General features: G+C 43.1%; 1 protein-coding gene across 1 annotated transcript in view; it reads left to right on the top strand.

Annotated features, from left to right (window-relative positions):
- Depdc5 (DEP domain containing 5) overlaps positions 1–15319 on the top strand; it is a 124797-nt gene that overhangs the window by 48333 nt on the left and 61145 nt on the right. Inside the window, exons 20-23 of the mRNA XM_013353345.2 lie at positions 1304–1524; positions 4889–5092; positions 7453–7588; positions 8490–8584. Coding sequence (XP_013208799.1) covers positions 1304–1524; positions 4889–5092; positions 7453–7588; positions 8490–8584 — 656 coding nt within the window. The remainder of the gene's footprint in view (positions 1–1303; positions 1525–4888; positions 5093–7452; positions 7589–8489; positions 8585–15319) is intronic.

Below are 15319 nucleotides of genomic sequence, written 5' to 3'. Positions count from 1 at the left end.
AGTGCTGGGATTAAAGGCGTGTGCCACCATCGCCCGGCCCATATATATTTTTTTAATTACAGCATTTGTTTATATTAAAACAGACTATTAGAAAGCAAAAGAAAACCTGAGGGACCTTTATGAGAGCAACCTTAAAAATATTTAAATTGGGGCTGAAGGGACAGCTCAGTGGTTAAGAGCACTTGTTACTCTTTCAGAGGGCCCAGGTTCAGTTCTTAGCATATATGGTGGTATACATCCATTTAGGACTCCAGATTCTAGGAGCTCCAAAGCTTTCTTCTGATGTCTTTGGGCACTAGGGAGACATGTGTACCTACGTACATGCAGGCAGAATATTTACATACATAAAAAATTATAAAAATTTTAAAGGAGTTTTAAATTAAAATTACCCTCAGGAAAGCTATGTTGTAGAGATCATTGGGGATTCCATTCTCAGACTCTTGCGTCTACCTATTTTGTTTGTCATGAAGTATTGTCTCAAGATACAGGAAGGTTCTCAGACATTGCAGCCAAGAGATGCAATTCACAAAGCACAGGCTCTTCCTTGGCTGGCACTAATACTGATCTTTTAGGTTTATTATTCCAAGGACAGCATTTTTCTTTCTTTAACTCTCACTATTTAAATTTGCTCTGTGATCAGTGCAGTGGTGGCACACACCTTTAATCCCAACACTTGGGAGGCAGAGGCAAAAACTACAGAGAAACCCTGTCTTGAAAATAAAAAAATAAATAAATAAATTTGCTCTGTGTTGTTTTGGCCAAATAAGTTTCTAATTGTGATAGATTTAACCACCTTTGGATCTAATGTGGTTTTCTTGTTATTTTTTTGTTTTTGCTGGGCAGTGGTGGCACACTCCTGTAATCCCAGCATTCAGGAGCAGAGGCAGGCAGATCTCTGTGAGTTTGAGGCCAGCCTTGTCTACAAAGAGAGTTCCAGGACAGCCAGAGCTGTTACACAGAGAAACCCTGTCTCAGAAAAAAAAAAAAAAATTTTTTTTTCTTGTTTTGATACAGGGTCTCATTCTATAGCTCAGGGATTCACTGTAGCCTAGAATGGTCTTGAACTCCTAGTGATCCTCCAGCTTCAGCCTCTCAACTGCCAGGACTAAATGTAAATCACCATGCCCCTTTCTTCCCCCCTGCTCTTGAGATGAAATCTTTGTTGTTCAGGCCAGCGTTATTTCCCATATTGAGAGTTTTAATATTGGTTTCTCGAGTATATGTAGCTGATGATCATCACTGATATTTTAACTCAAAGTTGAAGTGTCATTTTCATGGTAGTAATTTGTCTCCTGCATATTAGGTCTGTGAGGGAGCAGGAGAATCATAATCGCAAAAGTGCCAGCTCCTGTGATGTCTCATCCAGCCCTTCCCTACCAAGCCGTGCACTGCCCACTGAGGAAGTGAGGAGCCAGGCTTCTGATGACAGCTCCCTGGGCAAGAGCACCAACATCCTGATGATCCCTAACCCCCACCTGCACCAGTATGAAGTCAGCAGCTCGTTGGGCTACACCAGCACCCGAGGTCAGAGTGCTAGAGCGCAGACGGCCGGGTAGGCCTGGGGAGGCCTGGGGACAGTATAGGGGTGTGGGAGTGACAGGGCCAGATTGGAGTGGGGTGTACGTCTCATATTTTTGTTACTTTCATGCCAGTGAACGAGTGCAAATCATATTAGGTGTTGGATGTATACTATACTATTCTGTTGTCTCTAACCTTTTGTACGTTATCTACAGTCTTTTTAGGCCTAGGGTCAAAGGGGTTTGTTATTTTTTCATCTCAGTATGTGCAACACTTTGTGTTTTGTGCCTCAAACTCAAACTTAGTGGCAAGTAGCTTTGCTGAGCCATCTTGCTGGTCCCTTTTTGAGACAGTCTCATTTTACTATCCCCCAGGTTAGCCTTGAGCTTACTGCAATCTCCTCTTGCCTTAACCTCTTCAGTGCTGGGATTATAGATGTGTACCATCCTACCCAGCTGAGTTTCTTCTTTCATTTCTATAGTAATTAGTTAGGCCATATTCTTTCTTATTTGCTAAATCCCAGCACCAGTTTGTTAATTTACAGTGTATTCTCTGTGGTTCAGAGAGTGATCTGTGGCAGTTGTACTTTCAGTTGTGAGTGAGTTTATTAAGTAAGCTGGAAAAGTAAAAGAGTAAATAACAAGTAGATAGAAGCACCAGACAGACAGCAAAATATTTTCAAATCAGTTTGCAAAATCCAGCAAACCATGGGAGTAACCTGATTAAGAGAACAAACAAGGGTACCTTCATCAAAGTTTGCACATATCCAGCAGAAATCAGCTGGGGAAGTTGAGGCAATCAGTTGGATTTCCCAGTTCAGTCTATAGATGAGCTTTTGGTTTTCTGTTCCTGCCACAGATTTTTGTTTGTTTGTTTGTTTGTTTGTTTGTTTGTTTGAGGCAGGGTTTCTCAGTGTAGCTCTGACTGCCCTGGAACTCACTTTGTAGACCAGGCTGGCCTTGAACTCACTAAGATCCCACCTGCCTCTTCCTCCAGAGTGCTGGGATTAAAGGTGTGCACCACCACTGCCCAGCTCAGACTGGTCTTTTAATTGGCTATTTTTCTGCCTGCTGCACTCCTGATGTTGGAAATACACCACTATGTCTAGTGATCGAACCATTTATTTAAAAATTATGTGTGAATGAGTATGTATGTTTAGAGGACACCTTTGTGGGTATGTGCGTGTTCACGTGTGGAGGTCAGAAGACAACCTTGAATTTTGTTTTTAATGTACCTTTCTCTTTTTGTTTAAACTTGGGTTTTTTTTAAAATAAATTTTAGGATTTATATAACTTTCTTTTATGTGAATCAGTGTGAAGGTGTCAGATCCCCTGCAACTGGATTTTCATAGAGTTGTAAGCTGCCATGTGGTTGCTGGGAATTGAACCCAGGTCCTCTGGAAGAACAGTTAGAGTTCTTAACCACTGAGCCATCTCTCCAGGCCCTAAACTTGTGTTTTTTGGGGGCTGGCAAGATGGCCAGCTAGTAAAGGGATTTTTCTGATGCCCTGAATTCTATTTCTAGAGCTCAGATAAAGATTAAAGGAGAGAACCAACTCCAGAATTTACCTTTGAGTCTCTGTGTGTGTACTCTGACACTCATGCCCTCACACACTATAATAATAAATAAAATTAAAAAAACAGTATGGCTTTTGATTAGCTTGGACTTTGCTAAATAAGCTAGGCTAGTTGGCCAGTAGCTCCAGGTATCTGTCTCCATTTCCCATCTCGCCATTGCTAGGATTGCAAGCATGTACCACTGAACCTGTTGGCACAGAGATCCAAATTCAGATCTGAATACTTGTGGGGCAAGCACTGAGCCATGTTCTTAGGAATCCTTTGTTGTTGTTCTCATCCGTTTTAAGACAGGGTCACACTGTAGCCTCAAACTCATGATGGTCCTTCTGCCTCAGCCTACCAAGTGTTGAGATTACAGATGGAAGCCACCATGCCAGGTATTACTCGATGCCACATTTTTAAAGTTGTTTATTTATCCTATGCACATTGGTGTTTTTCCTGCATGTATGTCTATGTGAGGGTGTCAGGTTCCATGGAACTGAATTATAGACATATAATAGTCATAATAATAACTGAATTATTATGTGAGCTGCCATTTGGGTGCTGGGAATTGAATCCTGGTCCCATGGAACAGTAGACAGTGCTCTTAATTGCTAAGCCTTCTCTCCAGCCTCCCTTGATGCCACTTTCTAATCAACATAGTTGTTTCCTGAACATGCACAGAAATGGACTTTGTTCCCATGGGTTTCAGTTTTTAGGTTCTTAGATTGGGTTACATAACTTGCTGCCTTCATCTTTCTTCTAGGCCATTGCACAGGACAAGTTGAATCTAAATATTGCTTTTCCTGGCCTAGCCAAGCATGAACACATTCTTTATTCTTTTTTCTTAAGAACATTTCTTCAGTTGAACACAATGACATGATTACTTACACTTCTCTCAGTACCCAGACTCAATGGGGGATCTTCTTAATCATTGAGGAACTTGGTTCCTCTTATCCTATGATGCCATCATCTTCAACATTGATTTCCAGAATTGCCACAAAAGAGGAAAAGATAATGAAGATGATGCTTATCGATAGCTGTTGTATAGTCCTTAAATAAGCTAACTATTCTTTTTGCTGGAACTTGTGTCATTTGGTTTCAGTGCAAATAGAGAGGGATTCTAGCCTTGTGTACTCAAAACCTAATGGGTTTAGTGAGCTAGTCTGTTCACCAGACATACCTTTCACTTACTTATTTGTCATGCAGTGTCTTGCTATGCAGCGTTGGCTGACCTGTAACTCTCTGTAGATCAGCCTGGCCTTGAGCTCAGATCTGCCTGTCTGTGCCTCTCAAGTGCTCTGACTAAAGCATGTGTAAAGCTGTCAGAGCTGGCTCAAACATTTATTTTTGCTGTCTTGCCCTCAGAGAGAATATATTCACCCCATTCCTATTATAGTCCTATCCTTACTCATTGCATTCAGCTCAGTGTTCACGGTCCCCCTGCAAAATATGGGACTGTATTAGGTTTGTGTTTCTTCATTGGGTCTTGTCTCCAAAATATTTGAGAAAAAAAAAAAACCAACAAATCTAAGCATGTTTTATTCATTACTCTTACTTCCTGATAATTATGACGTCCTAGATTTTTGCTAGTCTTGACCCATCGGTCTTCTTTTTTTTTTTTTTTTTTTTTTTGATTTTCGAGACAGGGTTTCTCTGTAGTTTTTGGTGCCTGTCCTGGAACTAGCTCTTGTAGACCAGGCTGGCCTCGAACTCACAAAGATCCTCCTGCCTCTGCTCATCGGTCTTCTTAACTCTGATTTCATTGTGGATTTGTGCTTTGTCTTTGCTTTCAACCCCATGATTTGCAGCAGATGTCCTGGAGAACATGATAGAACCCCCACAGCGGGACTCCAGTGCACCAGGAAGGTTCCATGTGGGCAGTGCAGAGTCTATGCTACATGTTCGGCCTGGTGGATACACACCTCAGAGAGCACTGATTAACCCCTTTGCCCCCTCAAGAATGCCCATGAAGCTCACATCCAACAGAAGGCGCTGGATGCACACTTTTCCTGTAGGTAAGTTGGCTGTTCAGGAAAGAGCCTTGGACTCTGAGTTCCGAGCTCTGGTCCTTAGCACTGATCAGCCGTGGGTCAAGTGCCTCAACGTCTGTGAACCTCTTGGCCCCATCAGTGAGGGGGACATGCCTGCTGGGCTTTTCACGGGATCCTCAGGAGGATCTTTGAAGACACACTTGAGAACAAACTTTGTAAGTGACCAGCTGTGTTAACTAATGGGCTTTCCTTTTTTGTTTGTCCCTTTGAAAGGGACTGTGCTGTTCATTAGCTTTCCTGTCCCTCATTTTCACCATTGCTCCTCCAAGCTGCATCTATGCTACTTTGTCATTTCTCAGGAGTCTCTGAGGGGTGAAGAAAAAAAACCAATTACTTTTACTTCACTATTTTTCCTAGCCAATCTTTTTACTCTATTCTGGCCTCAAGAAGATGGCAGTAAGGGTTTATAAAGCTTAGATAAAATGAACCTTCAGCTTAATGGGTTCTTGCAGGGCCAGGAAGGAACAGATGTGGTTTTTTTGTTTTATTTTGGTTTTTTACTAGGAATGATCTTACTGAATGATTAGAAATGCCTAGTTGTTTTCTTTTACATTTGATTTTACTGTTTAAAGTTAAATTTAAAAATGTGAAATAAATCTGGTTTATTTGGCTGTAACTGGAGGCCATTCCAAACCTCTTTTGTCCCTTATTTCTGTTAGAATCACACAAATTATTTCTTTTTGGCTTTATTCTCTTTTTTTGTTATTCCTACCAGTTTTATTTTGAGGTATCTCTGTTTCTCACTTTTGTACTTGCTCTTGCTTTTTATTTATTTTTGAGACAGGGTCTCATATAGCCCAGAGTAGCGTTGAACTTGCCCTGTAAGGAGGATGACCTTGAATTTAGGATCACTACAACCACTGCTTGTTCATCTCCATATCTTTCTCTCTCTCTCTCTCTCTCTCTCTCTCTCTCTCTCTCTCTCTCTCTCTCTCTCTCTGTGTGTGTGTGTGCGCGCGCGCGCTTTTGTACGCTCATGCATGTACATGCATATAGAGGCCAGAGTGTCTTCTACTACTCTAGTTTTGGGGACAGGCCCTCTTATTGAACTTAGATCTCACTGATGCTCACTAGAGCTCACTAGCTTCCCAACAAGCCCCAAGAATTCTCCTGTTCTATCTTCCCAGCACTGGGATTATAGGTACATAATGTCATGCTTAGCTCATGGGTGCTGGGGATCTGAACTCAGGGCCTTGTGCTTGCTTTGTAGGCGTTTTACTGATTGAGCCATCTCACTAGCTCCTATGCTAAAACCTCCTAAGAGAACTTTCTATTACGACCTTCAGCTCTTCTGTTTTCCTAACGCACCCTTCATGCCCACATTACTGAAGAACAGCAGCAGCTGCAGCTGGTCTGCAGACACTGCTCCCTCTGTTTGTCCTCTTGAGCACTGAGAAAAAGAAAATAAAAACCAACAAATCTAAGCATGTCACTAAGACCCTTCTTCACCAGGCAGCCCGCCCTCCTGACTCCTCACTCCCTTCAGAGGCTCTTTCCCTTCTTACCAAGTCTCTTGATCTCTGCACACACTTCTACCTCTTTCTCATTTGGGTTTCATGGATATTTCTTCTACCCAGATAAATTTTCCTTTAACTCTTGGTAACCTTATTTAACCCTCTAATGCGTATGTTTTCGGGAAGCGCATTTTAATAGACAAGACTAATTCCAGCCTCTCATGCTCTGTCTTTTTTATGCATGAGCTCCCTAGGTTTTTAGAGTGACACTGTTACTTTCTGATTTTTTTTCTTTTTTTTGAAACAGGTTTTTTCTGTGTAGCTCTGACTATCCTGGAACTTACTCTGTACCCTGTAGCACAGAGATCTGCCAGCCTCTGCCTCTACTAGAGTGTACTAGAGTGTACACCACCATACCAAGATTGTTGCCTGCCTGCCTGCCTTCCTTCCTTCCTTCCTTCCTTCCTTCCTTCCTTCCTTCCTTCCTTTCTTTTCCCTTGAACCCACAGAGATCTGCCTGCCTCTGCCTCCTGAGTGCTGGAATTAAAGGTGTGTGCCACCACCACCTGGCTTGTTATTTCATTTTTATTTTTCCTTCTCTTTTCATCTTTTTATCCTCTTATACTTGTCTGTTTCTGTATGGCATCTCCATAGTATTTCTGAAACCGAGAGTTCCAGCATATAGTCCCAGATACAGTGTGGGCAGAAAAGTCCTCTGTGGGAGCCCGCAGGGCCCTTGTATAATATTCCTCTTGCTGTGCTCTTTGTCGGACCTCTCCATTGTCCGAGAGAGACAATAGAGTTGGAGAGAAGGAAGAGTGTGTTTTTGTTCAGGTTGGAATAACATTCATTGGTTCTTTGTCTGGGTAGGACCATCTGGAGAGGCCATTCAGATCCATCATCAAACGCGGCAGAACATGGCAGAGCTTCAGGGCAGCAGGCAGAGGGATCCCACCCACTCCTCTGCAGAGCTGTTGGAGTTGGCGTATCATGAAGCTGCTGGAAGGTGAGGGTTTGCACAGGGCTCTGGAAGGTAGCCCAGGACAGCGCTGAACAGCTGATGAAATGACACATTTGTGACTTAGAACACTCCCGTCAGGTCCTGCCATCCCTGGGCAAAGGGTGAACTCAGGCAGCCTGATAGTGCACCTGTAACATTACCAAGACCCTGCTTTAGGTTTGTTTTGAGCTCACATTTTGTAAACTTCTTAATTTTCTTCCGAACTGGTCAAGGATGAAAATGAGATGTCTCTTTTTTGTCTTGGGGTTTGCCTATGGGATGCCGGGACAGGTGGTACATGCTGTTCTCTTAGACAGCTTCTCTGTGACTTGGCATACTTGTTTTTTAACAGAAGCTCTGAATGTCTTACAGAGTATCTGAAGAGTCAGTATAGGCAGAAAGCCATTTAAGCCTTGATGAGTGTGACCCTGCTTTAAACCTGGACTCACTGGTCCGAAATTGCTTCAGGAAGCACTTTATAAAAAGCAGCCTTGGCCCCATTCTTTGGGCACTGGATGTCCTCTTTCCTGCGGGGTGTTCATGTGAAGGTCTGGACAGGGTGTGGGCCTCTTCACTAGTTTAACTCTGGTACATCCATTCAAGTATTTTATGTCCTTCCTTTGTTTTTAAGGGAGAGGCATAGTGCAGAAAGGGGAAGTGGTCTAATGGTGGTAGGTGAGCAGTCAGGGTGTCTGGGGCTTGGCACACAAATAAAACTACCACAGGGTGGTTTGAGGTATGGATCCTAAGGGTTGCCAGCCTGTGTGACTGAATATCGAGGCCCATTTTTCATGGGTCCTCCCTTCTCTTCTTACCCTCTCCCCTACACACTAGGGTACAGGGTGAGCAGGAAAAATCCTGATGATCTACATTAATTAAGCAGGTGACCCAGCTTTGTTCTCTGCAGGCACAGCACTTCTCGCCACCCTGGTGACAGCATGTCCTTGAACTTCGGTGCAACAGAAGAGCTTTCTGCCAGCCTGCTTAGCAACAGTGGTGCAGGTAACTCATCCAAGAAGTAATAGAGTTGGGAAGCTCAGAGCAGGCACACATCTAGAAATGACACAAAGGCCAGAAAAGCAGACCATGTCCATTTTGGGATCATATCAGCCACAATTTGGAGTGACCTATTTAGAAACAATACTGTATAATGCATGGAATTATAAATGGACTGCCCATTACGTTTTTAGCTGAGAACATATTTATCATTGTTTCGTCAGGGAGTCCTGACTGAGCTGTGAGGTGTTGAGGGCAGCACCAGAGACCAGCTAGGAGGAGTCTGTTTTACAGGCTTTGGACTGTCAGGCCTGGAAATAATGCACCCTCCTGTAGAAACCATCTAACATCACAAAGAGAGAGATGCCTGTGCGTGGTGGCATCCCAGCACTCCAGAGGCAAAGCCAGGTAGAGCCCTGTGAGTCTAAGGCCAGCCTGGTCTACATAGTGAGTACTAGGCCAACCAAAGCTATATAATAAGATACTATCAAAAAAGAGAGGATGGAGGAAGGTGATGTAGTTTCGTTGAGTAGTATTTCAGGCTTACAGGGAAAGAAACTGTTTGGACAGAAAGTTAGAAGGTACAGATTCCAAGTGCAGGTGATGGATGGAGCCAAGCTTGGTTTTCACTCTCTCTGAAAACACTTTAATTATCTGATAATCTCAATAAGGCATATATTGCTAGATACAGATCACATGGTCAGTTGAATGGCGAGAGGTCAGAGACAGTGCAGGCATTCTCCTTTCAGCTCTCCTCAGAGTGCCTTTTAAGGGTGTTAGGGGAAGGCATGCTTTCTGCAAAGCAAGTATTTTACAAGATGAGTGTGGAAAGACCTAAACAACGAAATAGGGTTTATCATGTCTGTCCTATAAAGTGACTTGCATTTCTAGAACTTGGCTTAAGATTTGTGAAAGTAGGCCGGGCGGTGGTGGCTCACGCCTTTAATCCCAGCACTCGGGAGGCAGAGGCAGGCGGATCTCTGTGAGTTCGAGACCAGCCTGGTCTACAAAAGCTAGTTCCAGGACAGGCTCCAAAACCACAGAGAAACCCTGTCTCGAAAACCAAAAAAAAAAAAAAATAAAATAAATAAAAATAAAAGATTTGTGAAAGTAAAGCTATGTAAAGAGGGCTAATGGGGACTGGAGAGATGACTCAGTGATTAAGAACACTTGGCTGCTCTTCCATAGGACCTGGGTTCAAATCCTAGCACCCACGTGGCAGCTCATAACTGTTGTAACTCCAGTTTCAGGGGACTCAACATCCATGGCAAAATGCCAATGCACGAAAAAGAAGAAGAAGAAAGGCAGGGGTGGTTAATGATACTATTCTTTGGTCACTGGTAGATGGCTGAGCAAATTCCTGTAGCGCATGGATAAGTGATGAGACCTGGAGAGTGAGTTGGCAGTGAAAGAACCCCCAAATGATTTTCATTCTTATTCAAGTCATTCATTTTAAATGAGAAACAAATAAAAGTTTAGGGCTGTGGAGGAGGTATTTTTATGTCATATATTCAGGGTGCTTAAATTTTACGTTCTGCAAGATTTCCTAAAGTTGCCTACAGAGTGTTACAAAGGCAACATTTTTATCACTTTGCTAAACAAGGATGTTTGTTTTTAGGGTAGAAGGTTACTAAGTAGAACTACTCCAGGGTTCCCTGGACTGTTGTTCCCTGAGCTAGCTTGACCAGTGACCTGAAGCAGAAAGATTTAATTGAACCCAGATGGTAGCAGCCAGCCTCAGGATCTACCCAGAAGAGCCCAGTGACCTGGAGTATCCCAGAGATGATACCACATGACTCCCTACATGTAGGTTGTGGAATTTTAGTTTCCAGTTGAGAAAGGAGTGAGCTTTCAAAGGGGGTTTATTTGAGGATGCGTGTGCAAGATCTTTAGGTGACATTGTCATATCTTATGGTGAGTTTCTTGTGCACGTGTGCATGTAGACAGGCAGGCATTGGAAAGACACTTGCTTGGAGCCCGGCTCTCTAGCCCACCTTTTCCTCTTGGACTAAGTTGTCTGTCTGCCTAACTGACGACTGCTCTGCTTGGCTGACTGGCCCACTGTGGATGTGATATCATCTGGACTTGTGCTTGGCTGTTAGCCTGCCTTTCCTCCTCTGCTGCCCTTTTGTTCAGGCCTTTGCTGTCTCTGTTTAGGATCATCACAGTAGCTCTGCTGCTCTGTCCCTTTCTCCTTTAGGGAACTACCCATGCTGTCACCAATAAGATGTTTCAAAATGCAGGTCTGACCAGCTCCTATCCATGTGCACAGCCTTCAGTGACTCCTCATGGCTTTTGACACCAGTCACCTGTCTCCTGTGTCCCTTTGTGTCTTCACGTGACTCCACTTTAACAAGATGTATGGAAAGAATCTTAGGACATGAGACTCACTCCACCTCTAATGAGTAGTGAGTCCCTTGGGCCAGTTGCTACTTTTTTTTTTTCCCATTTGTATTTTTGAGGCAGGGTTTCTCTGTGTAGCTTTGGAGCCTGTCCTGGAACTCACTCTGTAGACCAGGCTGGCCTGAACTCACAGAGATTTGCCTACCTCTGTCCTACAAGTGCTGGGATTAAAGGCGTGCACCACCACTAACTTCTTATACCTCACTTTCTTCATTGTGAAGGGAACATTATGAAAATGTAAACAAAAACTAAAAATAAATGTGATAACCCAGCTGGGAGATGGTGGCGCACTCCTTTAATCCCAGCACTCGGGAGGCAGAGGCAGGCGGATCTCTGTGAGTTCGAGGCCAGCCTGGTCTACAGAGCTAGTTCCAGGACAGGCTCCAAAGCCAAAGAGAAACCCTGTCTCGAAAAACCAAAAAAAAAAAAAAAAAAAAATGTGATAACCCATATGAATTCTTAGAATAATTCCAGTCAGACATGGGTGGTCAACAGATGGGGGTGGTGTTAATAATACATGGGTTTTTCTTTTCTTTTCTTTTTTTGTTGTTGTTGTTGTTTTGTGTTGTTTTTTTGAGACAGGGTTTTCCTGGAACTCACTCTGTAGACCATGCTGACTTCAAACTCACAGAGATCCACCTGCTTTTACCCAGCACATGGGTTTTTCTTATATCCCAGCTATGGTCTTCATATTTCTCTGTGTCATCTAGTCCTCGCCATTTAGAACATGCTGTCTGCAAGCCCCATTCTGCCTGAAAACATCCACTCTCCATGATGGTTCAGCTCCAAGGGTGCCTCCTTGTTTGAAGCTTTTCCTTTCTGTGTCGTGCTTTCCTAAGAGATGCTCGTCATGCTCACACAGCTCCTACCCGATCCCATTTGCACAGCGTGGTACATCATGACCTACTGTTTCCATCTCCCTCTCTCCACGGACTTAAAGTACTTATTGTTACTTGTCTCTCCAGTGTTTGGCATGCTCATTGACAAATGAAGTTTTATTTCAAAGAATATACTGTCACGTGAGAAGCTTTAGAATAACTTACAAAATTGTTTAATTCATATTTAAATGTTTGTGTGTGTGTGTGTGTATTCATGTGTATTCTACAGTACTTAGCTTCTTAGAAACTATGGGTTCCTTGGGTTATTTTTCTGGTTGGGGTGATATTGTTATATGGGGTTACTCTTTTCTTGCCTATTCCCTTATGACCTGTAACAGAAGTTTTGAAAAGGGCCGGAGGTCATAAGGAAGTAGTCTATAACCACATGGGAATTAAGTTTCATTTTTGAACCTAGGGTACCTGATAAATCACATTAATGAGCACAGAAGGAAATTAGATTAAATCTTTTGAATTTTTATTCTCATATACAGTAACCAGTTAGTGTCTAGTCTCTCTTAGGGTATGTCTAGTTTTTTGTTTTGTTTTGTTTTTTTTGGTAATTTGAAGTAGGGTTTCTATGTTGCTTTAGAGCCTGTCCTAGAACTAGCTCTTGTAGACCAGGCTGGCCTCAAACTCACAGAGTTCCTCCTGTCTCTTTTTTTTTTTTTTGAGACAGGGTTTCTCTGTGGTGTTGGAGCCTGTCCTGGTACTAGCTCTTGTAGACCAGGCTGGTCTCGAACTCACAAGATCCTCCTGTCTCTTCCTTCCAAGTGCTGGGATTAAAGGCATGTGCCACCACTTTCCAGTTAGAATCTTATCTTTGTTGTCCTAGCCTAGTCTAAGGTGTTATGTTTTACTTGGGCATAGTAGTCTGTCTGTTAACTAGTCTTAGCTCTTTCTTTTGCTCTTTCCCCCTGCTCTTTTCTTTCTTTTCTCTCTCTCCTCTCTCTCTCTCTCTCTCTCTCTCTCTCTCTCTCTCTTTCTTTCTTTCTTGACAGGGTTTCTCTGTGTAACAGCCCTGACTGTCCTAGAACTCACTTTGTAGACCAGGCTGGCCTCAAACTCACAGAGATCCGCCTGCCTCTACCATCCAGTGCTTATTTTCTTTTTTAAAGACGTGTTTGTTATTTGTGTTTGTGTGTATCTGTGTCTGTGTGAGCGTATGAGCATATGTTGGGGGAGATGCACACTATTGTGCGCAATCAGAGGAAGGAAAGGGCATCAGGTATCCTCCTCTGTTACTCTTCGTCCGTCTGTATCTTTTTAGCTCGATCTATCCTTGAACCTGGGCCTTTTCAGCTAGGTTAGAAGCCCCTCTTGGAGCTGGGGTTATAGGCATTTATTTGTAGGAAGGAATGTCTGGCTTGATGCGGTGCTGGAATTTGAACTCCAGCTCTCATGATTGCAGAACAGTATTCTTAAGTGCTGAGCCATCTCTCCAGCCCTTTATATTATTTATGTGACAATAACAGGTTGATTCAGGGTAAATATTCTAAAGTGGACATCAGATCAGGAAACTTACTTATATAGAGCCCTCCAAGGGCGTCTCAACTAACATTTAGTAGCTAAGGCATTGCAGTTGCAACAGAGCCCTAGGGTCAGGTTTCCCAGGTTAGCTTCAGATCTCATCTGTTTACCCATTTGTTTCTCCCTAGTGAGAGGGTGGGGTTGGGGGGATGGGAACTTGAGGAAGCTGGTTGGGCAGGTGGGGTGCGGGAGGCAGGTTAGGGGCAGGACTGAAGGGAGAGTAACAAAAGAGATGTCTTGATGGGGGGGCATTTTGAAGTTAGGGAGAACCAGGTTCCAGGGAAACTCCCAGTAATCCTCAAGGATGACCCCAGAGAAGACTCCTAGCAATAGTGGAGAGGGTGCCTGAGCTGGCCTTCTCCTGTAATCAGATTGCTGACTGCTCTGATTGTCAACAGAGAGCCTTTTTCCAGTACCGATGGAAGCATATGCAAAGAATATAACTGAGGAAGAGTATTAGGTGTGGGCCACAACATGAAGCTATACCTCAGGCTAGGGCCAAATGCATCTCTCCACCTCCTGCAGTTCCTTACCTCCTGGGGGCGCCCCACAGCCACCACTGCAGCGGTTACTGTCAAAAGGTCAAGGCAGTCAAGAACACCACTCATGTGGGGAGAAAGAGGATGCCATGTAGCCAGTGCCCACAGCTCTCTCCGCATCGCCATAATCATGTAACATTTTATAACACTCCTTCCTGCTAGGCAAAAGTTTAGCCTCAGGACTCTCAAAAAGTATTACCAGAGAATTAGAGTGCTGTATCTGAGTTTGTATATGAGTCTTACAGAAATCTGCCTTAGATTCTACTAAAATTGACTTTTGGAAACAAATCAAGAATATATGAAGCTTCTAAAGAAATTATATGATCAAAGGTATTTTATCAATTTAATGTAATACATTTTCTTTCCTGTTAAAGTATAACGTGAACCAAAATAAACAAAACCCACCAACCTGGTTTGGTGTCCCCACAGCATGATGGTCAAAAGTAGGTTGGGCTTGTTAAGAATAAAACTTAGAATCCTTGTTTTGGAGCTGGGCATCATTTTGCATCCTTTAGTTCCAGCAATTGGGCAGAGGCAGGCAGATCTACAAATCAAGTTCCAGGACAGCCAGGACTGTTAACACAGAGAAACCCTTTCTCAAAAAGCATAAAAAACAAATTATCCTTGTTTTGGTACAAGATAGAGTTGAAATCAACTTTAATATACATAGCTAATCAACATTTCACTTATTAAAAAACAACAGAAAAGGCAAGAAAAACACTTCTGTGGCCTTACCTCTACCTCCCTTGGCTTGAAGCTTCTGCCATCTGCAGGTACCCAAGTGTGACTTAGACTTCCTGCCTTTGGACCTGATTCATACATGAGTCATGCTTCTCAGGAATAATGTCTCTGTGGGTTTCCCTTTGGCTCTGCAGGATTTTGTTTTAAGCACAGTTGTAAGACCTTGTGGCTGTATTGTTCACTTCTCTCTGTTGTCTGGTAGCGTCACGGCAGTTAGGGGTCTTGGCAGATCACCTTTTTATCCTTCTGCCTTTTTACTTTTTGGTACAGGAGACTGAAGCTAGAACTTTGTGTGTACCAAGCACATATCTTCCTGAATTACTTATTGGTAATCTATTTAGACAATAAGCAGGATCGCAGTATAGCTCAGTTGTTAGAGTGCTGGGTCCTGGGTCCCATCCCTAGCACTGCATGAAAAACTGGGCTTGGCAGTAGTAGATGACCAAGAGTTAGATAGAAAAGGAACCCAGTAACATCTTTGGAGGTTCCTTATCTTACAATGTCATGTCAGGACTTTAAAAAGTTTTATATTAATGTTATATTAATTTATTACATATGATGTTTCTATATAAATATTTCTAGGGCTGGAGAGATGGCTCAGTGGTTAAGAGCATTGCATGCTCTTCCAAAGGTCCTGAGTTCAATTCCCGGCA

This window comes from Microtus ochrogaster, unplaced genomic scaffold, assembly GCF_000317375.1.
Source record: "Microtus ochrogaster isolate Prairie Vole_2 unplaced genomic scaffold, MicOch1.0 UNK6, whole genome shotgun sequence".
Classification (NCBI taxonomy): domain Eukaryota; kingdom Metazoa; phylum Chordata; class Mammalia; order Rodentia; family Cricetidae; genus Microtus; species Microtus ochrogaster.
The sequence above is the reverse complement of the archived record's forward strand: the minus strand, read 5'-3'. Positions and strand labels throughout refer to the sequence as shown.